The sequence below is a fragment of the Portunus trituberculatus genome, chromosome 17, assembly GCF_017591435.1.
Source record: "Portunus trituberculatus isolate SZX2019 chromosome 17, ASM1759143v1, whole genome shotgun sequence".
Taxonomy (NCBI): Eukaryota; Metazoa; Arthropoda; class Malacostraca; order Decapoda; family Portunidae; genus Portunus; species Portunus trituberculatus.
The window spans coordinates 31,954,424-31,969,961 of NC_059271.1; the positions used below are offsets into that span (position 1 = coordinate 31,954,424).

Below are 15,538 nucleotides of genomic sequence, written 5' to 3' on the forward strand. Positions count from 1 at the left end.
TTAGTATGTCTAGTCATGGGAACAAACATCAAAGTTTATCCTCAACAGACTTAACAAATACTACTCTTGTGAAGGAAGTACTACATTCTAAGGGAGTTTATTGATCCTGTCACTCGCATTTCTTGTCAAATAGCGTTACCTGACACTCAATATTCACTCACTCGCTTTCTCCCGCTGTTCCTGTTCATTATATCTTGTCCCTTTTTTTCTTTTGTATCTTCACCGTCTGTTCATGTTTCCGTCTCATCTCTTCCTTGTTCTCCTCCACACTTTAACAGCCATTTGGGTTTGGTGTTAGAAATCAAAGGTATTGCTGTGAAATTGTGTTTTCGGACATAGTAGCTATTAAGTTTGTAGCGCCCTTGGTTTTAGTATACACGAGGTTTATGAAGGCACGGTGATGATGCCAGAACAGTCAACACAGGTCATACTTTATGCTAGAATACGAGTACTGATCTTCCCTTCTGTACATCCGTGTGTCACAACTTGGTGTCATATATACACATTTTGTCTACACCACCTCCTTCTTTCCTTTCTTCTTTTATACTTTCTCCTTTTTCACCATTTTTACTGGCACTCCTCTCCTCCTCTTCCTCTCCTCCTCCTCCTCCTCCTCTTCCTCTTCCTCTTTCTCTTTCTCTTCCTCCTCCTCCTCCTCCTCCTCCTCCTCCTCCTCCTCCTCCTCCTCCTCCTCCTCCTCCTCCTCCTCCTCCTCCTCCTCCTCCTCCTTCCTTCCTTCTGTTGCTCCTTCTCTTCCTCCTCTTGAATACGCACATGAAACGTTGCAATAGTTAGATTGTCGTACCGTGATGCATCCTTTGGCTTTAGCTAATGATATTATAAACAATATTAACAACAGCTTCAACATAAATAGTAATAACAACAATAATAATAGTAATGATAATAATGATAATAATAATAGAGACAAACATGAACGTATGATAAAAAAAAAAAAAAACTCACATTTGTGTTAGTGTATTTTTACCATATTTCAAGCGTAGCGGTGCTGAATGGTCGACTTTCAGCATACTCCATTAATCATTTTTAGGCTGTATACTTACGTTGGTAATTGTCCCAAAATGTATGTAGCCTTCACAATAAAAGTCTAAAATCTGTCGCTCTTAGACGTTAAGTATGACAGGTAACGATCATTTATTAGCTTAATTGGTTTAACTGATGTCTTGAGATTCAGGAGATCAAATAAGTTTGATATTCACAATCTCCTCAAGTCAGCTAAGGAAATGTTTTAATACTGCTTCAATCCTCGTTTTAATCGCCATTCTTAAATGCAGCTGATCACACGAAATTAAAGTTAAAATAATGGTCAAGAAAAAGCTCTACTCTTACCTTAACCTGTTTTATTCACAAAATAGTGTAAATACCACCCTTACCTCGAGTAATTATCCACAAGACCGAGAAAAAAAAAATGTTTACAATAAATTTTACGAGACTAAAGTTAGAATTTATCAGCGACCAATCGTGGCATTATTATTATCATGCACTGACCACATGCGTTCTGATTTTGACCTTCTGCTAAGTTATAAATGGAGGCGAATTATAGCCTGCAGACAGCCAGTGAATCATGCTTTGCCCTTCACGTGACTAGGCAGGTAGTTCGAGAAATTAACGTGTGCTCACCTGAGTTACCTGGCGACGATATATTGTGTGATCAAGTATCGAGGCCAAAGAGAAATAATTTTCCTTGCTTCCTGAAGAGCTGTGTGTGCGTGTGCGTGTGTGTGTGTGCATGTGTGCGTGTGCTTGTGCGTGTTCGTCCTTACCTCACCTCTAAAAAATAAATGATAACAAATAAATAAAACAAAACAAACCAGGACGACACACTTACCACAGTTGGTGTCTGGCGTCACCCTGAAGAAGCCCTCGCCACAGTCCCCCTTGTGAGGACATCCGATGAGGGCAGCGCGGAGGGCGATGGATTTCCGCCAGCGCTGAGGGTGGAGGCGGACGTAGCGAGCCTTGAAGGGGGAGTTGAGGTAGTGGCGCCGCTCCGTGTGCTTGTCCAGATTTCCCCCAAACACCTGAGAGACGACAGTCACAACGATATCCAGGGAGGCTAAACGATCACGATGTTACAACAGTCGTCACTTCAGGGTGGTGTGCTGTTAGTCTCATGTTTTAACGCGTGCACAAGGCTACCTAGACAATGGTTAGTCCTCAAGCTGCGAAATACTAAAAATTAGGATTCAGATTAATAGAGCAGGAAGAAAGCAATGTTATTTTTCATCGAGTCCTCTACATAATCGAGGAAACCATGGCTTAGTACTAAACTACTACTAAGTGGCAGTGTGTGTGTGTGTGTGTGTGTGTGTGTGTGTGTGTGTGTGTGTGTGTGTGTGTGTGTTCACTGTTTGATCTGCTGCAGTCTCTGACGAGACAGCCAGACGTTACCCTACGGAACGAGCTCAGAGCTCATTATTTCCGATCTTCGGATAGGCCTGAGACCAGGCACACACCACACACCAGGACAACAAGGTCACAACTCCTCGATTTACATCCCGTACCTACTCACTGCTAGGTGAACAGGGGCTACACGTGAAAGGAGACACACCCAAATATCCCCACCTGGTTGGGATCGAACCCCGGTCCTCTGGCTTGTGAAGCCAGAGGACCGGGGTTCGATGTGTGTGTGTGTGTGTGTGTGTGTGTGTGTGTGTGTGTGTGTGTCGGGAGTCAGTCTGAAGTACACTAGACAATTTAAGGGATGAGTCAGCAATGGCATTGTCTCCCAGCACTGATTCTGCATCATTATCTTAAGGGCAAATAACAAGATTATTTATATTGGTCCTAAAAGTAACGGATAAAGAAAAAAAATATTGCAATTGTATTTCAAAAGGTGCAAGCAACTATAAATAAAATTGCCTGCGCCACTAATGGGCGGAAGCTTCGCATACACTCCTCAAGGGTGCCTACAGGCGCTATAGGCCTTTACACACACACACACACACACACACACACACACACACACACACACACACACAAAGTAAAGCAATATGGTCACTCTTTCAGAACTAGAAATTAGCAGCGGATAAAAGACAGCGATAAACTAAGAAGTAATTTTCTTTTGACAGTAATCTTGGAGGTAAACACTCAAATCACACACCTACAATTCAATTCACCTTTCATTCGAGCTCTGTTCCACACCTTCACTTTCATCATTGCCAAAGAACAAGCGTGTCTTAAGAATTCACAGATTTCGAACACGTTTTAGAAGGACAAAGGTAAACAGCCGGTCAGCCATGCACCTCAACACGTCTGCCCCCGTCCCGCCGCCCGTTCCGCCCTGTGTGTCTTGGCGAAACCGGGAATACAAAGCTGGTGGTCATATTTCACAGCATTCCTTGTTCACCGATGATTGTCTTCATTCTTTACCTACCAAAGATCATGTACAGTCAGTGTCAAGTGTTCATCATGGTGGCATTTGGGTATAAACATTGTGTACAGATGGTCATTGTTTCGCTGTGGCAGACGGTTAGTATTTTTGTTGTAAGATATTTGATCAGTTCAAGTGGTACCAGAACTGCGGTCACGCTGCACAAATCTTTCTGCCTACTCTCATCCCTGTTTCTTCCGCAATAACTGATTTCCACTCTTTTATTCCTTTTACTGGTAAATTCTGGAGCTCTCTTCCAATTTCTGTTTTTCCCTTGTCTACATCTTATAGTTTCAAGTAAGTAATACAGGACACCTATACGCTGGCCTTTCTCTCGGTTCCTCTGAATTCGTTCTTTTTAGGAAAGGCTTTAAGAGCGAGCTTTATTTACTTAGTTATCTTAAACAAATTTGTCGTTAGTTGCTCTTCCCAATACTTGATTTTTTTTTTAATCAAGAACGCCATGGCAAGGCAGTGATAGGGAGAATGATAATCGCTGGAGCAGGTACACGAGAGGTGGTGTCGTAATTCTAGCATCACTCGCGTATAGCATCTGCTATACGCGAGGCAGCCGCTAAATTCGAGCGACAGGGTCTGTTAAGACAACACATTCTGTAGTGCACTATTATGTACGCATCTATTCCTCCACTACGTAAAGTAACGAGTTTGGATTCATTAATTCAATTTCACGCGTTTATTCTCAACAATGCGTGCATCAGACACTCCTCAACGAAAAAGTGGTTAGTATCCACGCCCACTACATGGGACTTGCAAATTGATTAATCCCGCCTCAGCAGCATTCCTGATTTCCCACACTAGACTAATCACACACCCAAGCTGTTGTGACTGTTTCCTTCATCTAAACTCGTCACTTCAGTACTTGTGGCACGTCCCAAGATCCGTTATCTTCACTTATGGGAAATAAGTGCACCACATATCACACATTACAACACTATATACACACCATAGAGACCCACTGGGCACTGACCCACAACCCCAAACTGCATACTAGAAATGATGCTAACCAATGTTTTCAATCAGGCTGATTTCACGAATTATCCTCATGAAGCAAGCACACGACTGGTATCACTGAGATGGTGTATATATTCCATCACATATATGTAAAGATGGAATGCTGTACGTAGGTGTTTTAAAGCATACGAATGACCAGCGTGTACGTGGCGTTATACGTATTATCAACATCAAACATTGTTGCAATTCACATATTATTCTACTTACTATTTGCGAGACGTGGTGACTTAGCAATGAGAATCCTGCCACACAGAGCAGGTTTGACTTCCACACTTTGAGGATCACCGGTTCAGTTGCGGCTTCATTGTTCCGAGCATTCTTTTAATACTTATTATTGTCGTCATAAAATTATGCATATTCTTCCATTATTATCGAGTATTAGTAAATGACCATAATCTTTTCTTAAGAGGATGAAGACAGGTACAATTTATGTGAAGTAACAAGCGTCTACCATAAACTAACACACTGAGTTAGCTTTTTATTCGCGGCACACACCCTTCATTATTCAGTCGCTGCACGGTGCTTTACACACTCTGCAGTATCATGTCTAGCACAGCTGGAAGCATAAATGAATGATATTTGCAAAAGAACATTCAAATATTTGGAAATGCACACCAGTAAAAATGTTACAAGAATGTTTAGCAGTCATTGAAGTTGTTATTGGTGTATATATGAATAATCCTTTCTGCCGGTTAGATAACATTTCTCATCTATAGGTAGGTTGAGATTTGAAAGATTTTTTGGCGGAGGGTTAACCTATAGCTATGAAATTTCTCTTTTTACTTTTTATTCCTGTTTCATCGGCGGTCATTGCTGTGTTACTGGACCAAAGGACGCGTTTCCAGGGCGAAGTGGTCCCGTAAAGAGATAAACGAATACAGAACAGAGAGGAGGCCGCCTATCACGCCACGAGAATTAAAACTTATCTTTACGGTCCATTTATCTCTCCTTTCCCTCGTGAAGCACCGGTGATATCGTCGTGTCGTCCTGAATGAAATCACCCACAGTTTGAAGGCTGATGTGACGCGAGGCTACCAAGGGATTTCAGGCGATGGAAGACACTGGACTTCTCATGTTTATCCAACAGTAACAAGAAAGCACTCCACGAAAAAAAAAAAAAAAAAAATCGTCACAAATGCTCTCTCTCTCTCTCTCTCTCTCTCTCTCTCTCTCTCTCTCTCTCTCTCTCTCTCTCTCTCTCTCTCTCTCTCATCCGCGATCCACCTTTCCTACCTTTATTATGCGGTGCCTAAATTATTATCTCATAACTGACAACAATTGCTACACCATAAACTCCCTCTTTTCCCGGAGTTCGCCTATTCTTGTTCCATTCAGCACACTCTCTAATTTTTCTTCCCCCATCCAGTTAGGTCTCTGCTTTAGGGCCCTTTCCCGTCCCTGCGCTACCCTTTCCGGAGTTTATCTGTCCAACTACCGCGAGGTTTTACATAGAGATGACTCGCCCCAGTCAGTTATTTTCTTCTTATGGTGGGCAGGACGTCTTCGCTGTCCATTCCTTAAATCCACGATGGTGTTGTGCTCTCCAGCTTATGCCTCATGCTATTCTCAGCTGTTCCTGGTGCTGGTTCACGCGAGCAAAATATCGGCGAAAAACGGCCTTGTTTTCGATCGATCCTTGAGCCAGGCACGAAAGTGTGACGCAGCACGTGCACAAACAAGGTTACATTTCAGTCAGCTATCGTGATGGTTTTGTTGCACATCTCCTTACAAGTGCCTTTGTTTGCTCATCAACAAAGCATCATACCGTACTGTACGCGTCCTTCGTTTTTTTTCATTTGTTTATTTTTTATTTTGACGTTGTGGCGGCTTTAACAAATTGACTGAATAAACTTGTTCCTCAAATGTTTGTGCGCAAGTGTTATTGCTGTCTTGGCGTTTGGTAATTTAGTGGCGGAATATCACTACTACTTTTGCTACTACTACTATCATTACTACTACATTTAGCTGATAGTATCAATTACCATCATTACTAATACAACTATTAATACTGTTATCAAATGTGTTCTCCTATAACAATATTTATATTCTTGGACCACAGAATTGTTTATCGAAGAAAAAGAAAGGAAAAAGAAATAGACAAACGCAAGAAAAATAAAGACGAAGAAGCGGGAAACACACGCACAGATAAGAATAAAAGTAACCTGAAATTTGTAAGGCGGATGTGTGACGTCACCACAGGACTGGCGGCTTTTCCTTGCCTGTAATTACCAGAATTATTTGAATAGTGTGTTTGTGTTGTGTGTGTGTGTGTGTGTGTGTGTGTGTGTGTGTGTGTGTGTGTGTGTGTGTGTGTGTGTGTGTGTGTGTATTTGTGTAGTTTGGCATCTCTCTTCAAATTGACGGCGCTCTATAAATCACGAAAGAGAGATGAAATAGAGTAGAGATGACAGGTGAGGTGGGGTGGCAGTGGTGAGATGCTGGAAAACAACACTCGGCTGGCAAATAGTTATCTTACACACAGACAAAGCCACACACCTTGCACAGGTAACCTTGGATAGCTATTCTTGGTTCTCAAGGAAAAAGATTAAAATCCTATCACCCGTTTAAGATCAGCCAAATATCTCAACTGGTACTATAATCACAAACGCTGAAGATCTGCACACAGCCAACTCCTTCAATACGCATAATTTACTAGTTCAAAGAGGGTTTACTCGTATTCTCTTTAACCGCAAGAGAGCAGCTACTTCAACCAGTATATCCAGACACAGCGGCATCAGACGGCAATATTCCTCTACCAGCAAGCAGAACAAGTTTCTATTATTGGCGCACAAAGCCACACTCCTTCCACCAGGAGGAGATAGCACAGCTCCACAGATACATACATGAAGTTTGACTGGCACAATAGGCTTACATACACTGTCATTGCACTACCAAGCCACGCTCCCTCCATCACAAGAGCAGTACAAGGTGCCACCACAGTTCCTACCATCAGTACGAGACGCTCCACCTGGCTCACCTTGTCGCTCACCTTAGTATCGAGGTGGTTGCCGTCTTTGTAGGTGAACCACACCTTGGAGTCGTTGGAATAGGTGAGTGTGTAGGCCTTGACCCAGTGTTTGCGGCCAGTGTCCCCTCGGCCTCGCGTCACAACTCCGGTCACCAGGTGTGGCGGTCCCAGGTCCCACTGAAGCCACTGGTGCTCTATAAGAAAGAAAAAAAATGTAAGAAACAAAATATATTTATTACTCAGATTTTATAAAGTATAAAGCACAACTCCTGATCAATATACTTAAATTTATGTTGTATTACCTAAACATTTCGTAACACACTAATAAATTCCGCTATGTTTGTTAATAATCCTACATTTCTACTGTGCATCAGCATTAGAAATATGAGATGACTTGGCTGTAATCTATAATACCCCGGTTTATATTTATTTTTCAGCTGAACAATAACTTGACTGGCATTGCAAAAAAAAAAAAAAATAAATAAATAAATAAATAAATAAAAGCATGATATTCACCGGCTATTAATCCATCATTACATTTAATACAATAATACTCCTCTCTTTTTATTTGATTATGTCTACCAATGATAACTCATATCTTATCATTTCCCATAAGATTTTTTTTTTTTTATAAACATATACACGATCATTTTCATTAAGTTTAGCTACGTAGGTACTCCTCAATCCTATAAAATTATGCTTGTTATATTTCCACATCACTTCATTACCCAGATATCTCTTAGTTTCTGCTCCACGTCTTTTGTGAATCGTTTGGGGTTGTTAACAGTCTGAGACATCCACAATCGATACGAACAATTCTTATGCATCACTGTTATTCCTTTGATATTCAGATGAGTTTTTCTTCCTTTGTTTTGTGTGTGTGTGTGTGTGTGTGTGTGTGTGTGTGTGTGTGTGTGTGTGTGTGTGTGTGTAATTCACCCACAGTCTTTACAATCACGTGCTAGATTCATGATGACGTCCCCGCAGAGAGCTTACCGTCCTTCCTGCGGGCACACCAAGCGCGATGGGAGTTAAGCGCCGCGTCCTTGGGCTGGCACGATTTGCTGCGGCGCCAAGGCTTGTGGGAGCTGGCGGTGAGCTGTACGTCCACGCCCTCACTGATCACCGTCTTGCATTCTGTGGCATGAAAACAAAACACGCTTAGTTAACATTATGGTGGTGCAACAACAGAGAGAGAGAGAGAGAGAGAGAGAGAGAGAGAGAGAGAGAGAGTTGGATACTTTGTCTTTAGTTTTTCACCCAGTGTGTGTGTGTGTGTGTGTGTGTGTGTGTGTGTTTCACTGTTTCACTGTTTGATCTGCTGCAGTCTCTGACGAGCCAGCCAGACGTTACCCTACGGAACGAGCTCAGAGCTCATTATTTCCGATCTTCGGATAGGCCTGAGATCAGGCACACACCACACACCGGGACAACAAGGTCACAACTCCTCGATTTACGTCCCATACCTACTCACTGCTAGGTGAACAGGGGCTACACGTGAAAGGAGACACACCCAAATATCTCCACCCGGCCGGGGAATCGAACCCTGGTCCTCTGGCTTGTGAAGCCAGTGCTCTAACCACTGAGCTACCGGGTGTGTGTGTGTGTGTGTGTGTGTGTGTGTGTGTGTTTCATTCTTTACACTACAATTCATTCCGTCCGTTTTCATTAACTAATACATTCTCTCTCTCTCTCTCTCTCTGTAAGTAGCAAGAAATGTGCCAGGGCAGATACCACGTGATCAAATCTTATGATACCATTCTTTCCACATCCGTCTCAATAAGAATAAGATGAGAACCACTTTCATTTACAGCAGAAGTAAACAGTTGCTCCGAACGAATTCAAGTACTGACAGAGAGGCAGGTCAGTTGTTTTGCGTATGTTGTTGAAGCTTTATTTAACGAAGTCACCCCTACTATGCACTTCTTTTTATTTATACCATGTGGGCTTTTCGCGGGAATTTATGGGCTAAAGAGGATACTTTTAGGGGTACCTTCTATCTCAAAGCCTACCCACTAGGAAACCGTTGCTTGCCTCGAGTGAGGAAGCCCAACCTACATTCGGACCGTGGATAGGATTCGAACCCGTGCGCTTGGAGACCCCCTCGGATTCCAAAGCAAGCATGGTTCCACTGTACCAAGGCGGCCCTAACTTATATTATTTTTTATTTCATTATAATTTTCTTATCTCAATCAACAAATACTCGTAAATATCTCGCAATTTGTAACCAAGCACCCCATCGCTGCTGAGTTCCCAGACGCGCGTCATATCTACTACTATTTGCGATGGCATTATATGTCTTCTTTGCATGTATACAGTACAAACTAATCGTATAAAGATGGATGTTGTCTGCATACTGCCAAAACACTGGGTACAGAATGCAACTATGTGGAGTTAGGAGAACTTTCTTTACTTGATGAATGGTAGATCTGTAAACTTCGCATCACTCCAGCAATAGTTAGATCCATTGGTTATCATCAGTAAATAGCAAAGAATTAGATATGAAATGCGAGCTTTAAAATGACAATCGATTGCAGAATGTCGTTGAGAAAGCACAAGTCACAGCGTGCACATAAGAACACAACACACAGTGGTTGTAATTCAGTTGATGAGGAAGGGATCAATGCTGCCCATACCAGTCTAATCACACGCAGATAGCAATGGTCTTTCCTCGAGATTGTTGTTTTCACATGTTGTCTCCGATAGTGTGTATTTTTTTCCTTTGTTCTTTTGCTTTATGTTTGTATTTGGGATCAAGAGGCGGGGACGAGAGGAATGAGAGCCTTGTGTAAGTAGGGCAAGACATTTTGCCGGTCTTTCCTCCAGATTGTTGTTTTCACACGTTGTCTCCGATTGCGTGTTTTTTTTCCTTTGTTATTTTGCTTTTTATTTGTATTTGGGACCAAGAGACGGGAACGAGAGGAATGGCAGCCTTGTGTAAGTAGGGCAGGACATTTTACCAGTGGGTCTTGTTAGGAATCTATAACTACATCCTAATAAATGAACAAGAAATAAAATCTAGTTGGACAAACTTTGGATCCTAACAAGATCCACAGGCGAAATGTTCCACATAGACAGTAACAAGAGTAAGTGGTAGCCAAAGCAAGACAACACGTGTACCCCACTTACACAAGTCTGTCATTCCTCGTGTCCCAGCCTCTTTATCTCAAATACAAGCAAAAAGTTATAGAACAAAAAACAAATCACACGCTATCGCAGACAAAGCGTGAAAACAGAAATAGGTATTCATGTTCAGACAGCAATTTCAAAGCAATCCCGATGAAAGTCTATTGATGGGCAGGTAGAACAAGCCTCCTATTGCTACCTACGTGTGATTGGACTGGTCTGGACAAAACGAAAATTGCACTCCGATAAAAATAACTGACTTGAAACTCATGTAAAGTCTATGTATTACTCCTTTTTTCTTTCCTTTTAAGAGTTTTCTGTTACAGTGTACTGAATGTAGTGAGTCTGCCACACTGTCTCGCTCCTTCGGGCCTTGTCGATGCTATGTACGTACAAATTTGCAAACGTTGAAACAAGTAATCTATTTGAACACACACATACAGATTTCAGATTCAGATAGTTTATTGACCACAAGTGACATATTAGGCAACACTATGAAAATATCCTAAACTAATTTGAAATATACGAAACTAAATTTTTCTTATTCCCAGTCCAATAAAAAGCGCGAGAACACGAAGATAAATAATAAAGAATAAAATAAACAGTAAAATCGTTCAAGGCATTAAATTACACATACGTAGACTATAGCACTCATTCACTCAGTTACTTTCATTCATTCACTTACTCACTCACACAATATATAGACACATTCATTCTCTCTCTCTCTCTCTCTCTCTCTCTCTCTCTCTCTCTCTCTCTCTCTCTCTCTCTTCAATAGTCCATACATTCCCATTAAAAATTCAGTAAGCTATACGAGTGTGGTATACTGTGCAGACATACAAGTACCTGGAGCTGCTTGCCTTGACACTTAGCTATCTCTGTGAAGATTACGTAACCAAGCCGCAGCAAATCACCTGGCGCGAACTTGAAGAACGGCACTTCCACATAAACAAACGCATATTTCCTATTGATACTTGTGAGTTTTTGGTGTTTTGAGAGAGAGAGAGAGAGAGAGAGAGAGAGAGAGAGAGAGAGAGAGATTAAGCCTGAGCAGAGAAGGATAGGGGAGATAGGGGAAAGGTGGAGGCGGGGTCAAGGCAACAAGTTAACCCCAAGGAACACCACACTCCATACACTTTTTCCTGTTCTCCTTCGTGCGTCTCGAAATGTTTCACTCGCACTTTCTTATTAAAGGTTTACATTTTTTCAGGGCCATGGTTAGGTTCGGTTCGACTTATGATTACGATTACTGATTTATGTGGTGTTTTTTAATTATTCCTGCGTTAATAACGTGGGTGTAGCTCAGTTACTCCAAGCCTTAATTGAATTTCTTTTGCGCTACCAGGTGATTGTAAACCAAACGATCTTCTCATACGTTTACGACACTATCCTTTGGTGTTACGAAAGGCAGCTGAAGCGAAAGTTTTAAATTGTGATAAGGATTTACTGCCTCACGAATCGTATTTCAGCAGGATAGTGAGAATACCTAGAAATGTCTAGATGGTAGTAAAGTTTTAATGTTCCCTCTCAAGGTAGTCGGTGCAGGTATAAGGCGCCGCGCCGTTTGTTGTGGTGATAACCCTCGCTTCATCAAGCATACATGAATACCTATTGTTGGAAGGCCATACTGCAGACATGTTCTTTTACATCCGTACAAAAAGTTTATCCTCCAGCTGAACACCTCACAAAGAAAACCCAAAGACATTTTACGCAGTATTGCGAAAAACCTGGCTAAGATTTCCGCCCTCACGTGGCTCATCGATAATTCCTTCACGGAGTTGAAATCTCTCGTCATTTCTCCAGCCTGCTTGTATTTCTAAAGTGCGTGTCAGGTAAGGTGCACGCTATTGCTTCATGAAAACTCCATTCTTATTAATCCTTTCAGTATCATAACGCGTTAGTATATTCTTTCTGCTTACTATTTGGTGATTTTATACAGCTTTAGAAACTTATATGGGGGATTAAAAGGGTGAAGACTCTTGCCATTAATCTTCTGATCTCCGTAGATCCTTCCTAATGTCAATAGAAAGGTTTAACCGTACACAAATCTCAAGGTAAAAATGTGTCCCAGTATTGAAGGGACTAAGCATTTGTTTTGCTATCTGGCCATTAATCTTCTGATCTCCATAGACCCTTCCTAATGTCAATAGAATGGTTTAATCGTACACAAATCTCAAGGTATAAACGTGTCTCAGTATTGAAGGAATTAAGCATCTATTTTACTATCTAATTCTCCATCACTGGTTTGATTACTAGACTCACACAACACTTGAAGTACTTTGAATCCATCCATGTCTCCTGTGACGCTGAGTATTAATTTTCTTGTCAGTACACGGCTGTTCAAATTAAGATACTCTGCGCTGATGGGTCACTGTTGTCTGGGCAACTCTGAAGCAATTTTTATGTATATTCGTAAAACATGTTTGAATAAGAACCAGCGGGGAGTAAATTGGATAGAGATTGTTGGGAAAGGCATAAAACATAAAAATCAACCACACCAAAATAGGAAAAAAAAAAAAGAATAATTCACCGCAACTTTTTGAATAAGGATGACTGAGAGCGTCGACGTGTAATATTTATTTTCTTTAAATACATGTATGTGGTATTATGATAACCGAGTCCATGTATAGTACCTTTTCCAAAAATATATTACGTACTATAAATATTTCACATAAACACACACACACACACACACACACACACACACACACACACACACACACACACACACACACACACTTTCTTTCTCACTCTATATTAGTTAGAAAAAATCTTCCTTTGTGTTCATTTATGAATGCTTTTGTCTCTCTCTCTCTCTCTCTCTCTCTCTCTCTCTCTCTCTCTCTCTCTCTCTCTCTCTCTCTCTCTCTCTCTCTCTCTCTCACTACTGTCCGGTCCTTCACCTGCAGCAACATCACCTCCAAAAGGCGATTTCTGAACCTCGGCACGGCTGCATCATAACTTGTTCTGACACAGTAAATAGTTTCGCGGAGTGTATCCCAAAGGACGGAAGGTAAAGGAATTTAGTGACATAAATTCAATGTGAAGGAATTAGTGTCATAAATTCAATGAGAGGATGGAGCGACGAAGGACAATGGAAGTATACAAATTCCTAAAGCTCGAAGTCATTAATATTAGAGGGACTAAGATCCGAGCGCCCGCACACACACACACACACACACACACACACACACACACACACACACACGACATCCTTGAGGGAAGGTTTCACTATAGGCAAAAGTACATGAGAATTTAATTACTGTCTTAGAGCAAAGGAACACTGATCGCTGATGCTGCACATATAATTTGTCACCAATGTAACCGTTTAGATCTACCTCTGTGTGTGTGTGTGTGTGTGTGTGTGTGTGTGTGTGTGTGTGTGTGTGTGTGTGTGTGTGTGTGAGTGCGTGCAATTTTTCTCACAACAAAGTGTGTGTGTCTGTGTGGTTATTTACTCAGTTGACTAATGTGTGTTTTCTTTCTCTCAAACCATCATTTTCTGTGAATTATGATGATATGAGTACGGTGGTGTGGAGAGAGAGAGAGAGAGAGAGAGAGAGAGAGAGAGAGAGAGAGAGAGACACACACACACACACACACACACACACACACACACACACACACACACTCAGCCACCAAAAAAGCAACACATTCTTTTTGCTACAAAGAATGCCTAAAGGAGAGTATGTTCATGTGTGTGTGTGTGTGTGTGTGTGTGTGTGTGTGTGTGTGTGTGTGTGTGTGTGTGTGTGCGCGTGCGCCCTGTGTGTACCCTGTGTGTACCTTATGTTGTCGCTTTGGTCGCATCACACCCACGAGACGATTTAATAAACGTTCACACTATACATAAAAAGGAATGTATCTTTGCTATTTCAGTGCCCAGTTAGCCCTGAGCGACCATAGGATGAGAGAGGAACGTCCCGAAGCACATCGATAATGGCAGTGTTCAGCGGTCAAGAATGTGGTCATATTAGAAAGTGTTAAGGTTGTTCATGATATCTAACAGCCAGCGATACTAGACCTGTCAATCAGCTTATCGTTACTCACTGGCAACATGTTCATCGTCTGCACCTTCCCCCACCGTCTCCTGTACTTTTCACGACCTTATCAGATGTAATCATAGACTATAAAATTCCATGACGAATAATCATGACGCGGGCACAAAACAATAATGAAAGAAGAGCGAAAGGTATAAGGAAAGGGGCTTGGCGAACACAGTCCCCTACACCAAATAAATTATAGGTCAAAAGTTACATATTGTGATTAAAAACGAGGAATGATAGGATGGCGGCAGCGACACTGGTTTATGTGGAGGGAGGAGAATGTAAGGTTACCAGAGTCTTGTTCCTATAATGTTGGTCAGCGTTTCAATCCCAGGACCCACCATCACACCACCCACGCTCCCCCCTCTCTGCCTGCCTCCCTGACCTTCACTACGGTCGCTTCACTGAAGAGACCCTTATCCCGGCTCACAACACTGTCCAGCCAGGCCTCTTTCCCGATAATACTCGCCCGTCACCCACAGATCCGATGTCATTCTCCCTACCCCATGCCCATCCCCGTCCCCCCCGCCAACACACACACACACACACACACACACACACATTCCCCTCTCTCCTGATCTCCGTTTTCTTCTCTTTCACCTCTCTCATCTACTGACCATGCCATGAAATCCTAATATGCCGCTACCCACAAACCTCAGCTACGAAAAAAAAAAAAAAAAAAATCAATATCTGGATTTGAATTGAATTTGCGGTGATTCACATGTATCGACCATATCATTCTCTCATATCAAACCGTAATTCTTGTTCTGTTTTGTATTAAAACTCCGTTGGCAGTTTCTGCAGCTCCACAGCTTCCATACAACGGAAAGTTGCTATCATATTCACAGCTTGACACGAGACAGTCATGGAGGAGTTGGGGCAATACATACAAACTACATACACGTATACATACATACTAACATACGTACACTGATACGTCTTATTGTAGCAATGTTAAGGAAATCATAGACACAC

General features: G+C 41.9%; 1 protein-coding gene across 3 annotated transcripts in view; it reads right to left on the reverse strand.

Moving 5' to 3' along the window:
* LOC123504722 (lactadherin-like) overlaps window positions 1–15,538 on the reverse strand; it is a 177,779-nt gene that overhangs the window by 14,801 nt on the left and 147,440 nt on the right. For 2 of the 3 annotated variants that reach the window (XM_045255474.1, XM_045255472.1), the window contains exons 6-8: window positions 8,388–8,528; window positions 7,401–7,585; window positions 1,847–2,039 (exon numbers count right to left, since the gene is read on the reverse strand). In XM_045255474.1, the coding sequence (XP_045111409.1) occupies window positions 1,847–2,039; window positions 7,401–7,585; window positions 8,388–8,528 (519 nt within the window). The remainder of the gene's footprint in view (window positions 1–1,846; window positions 2,040–7,400; window positions 7,586–8,387; window positions 8,529–15,538) is intronic. The other variant, XM_045255473.1, reaches the window with a different exon arrangement.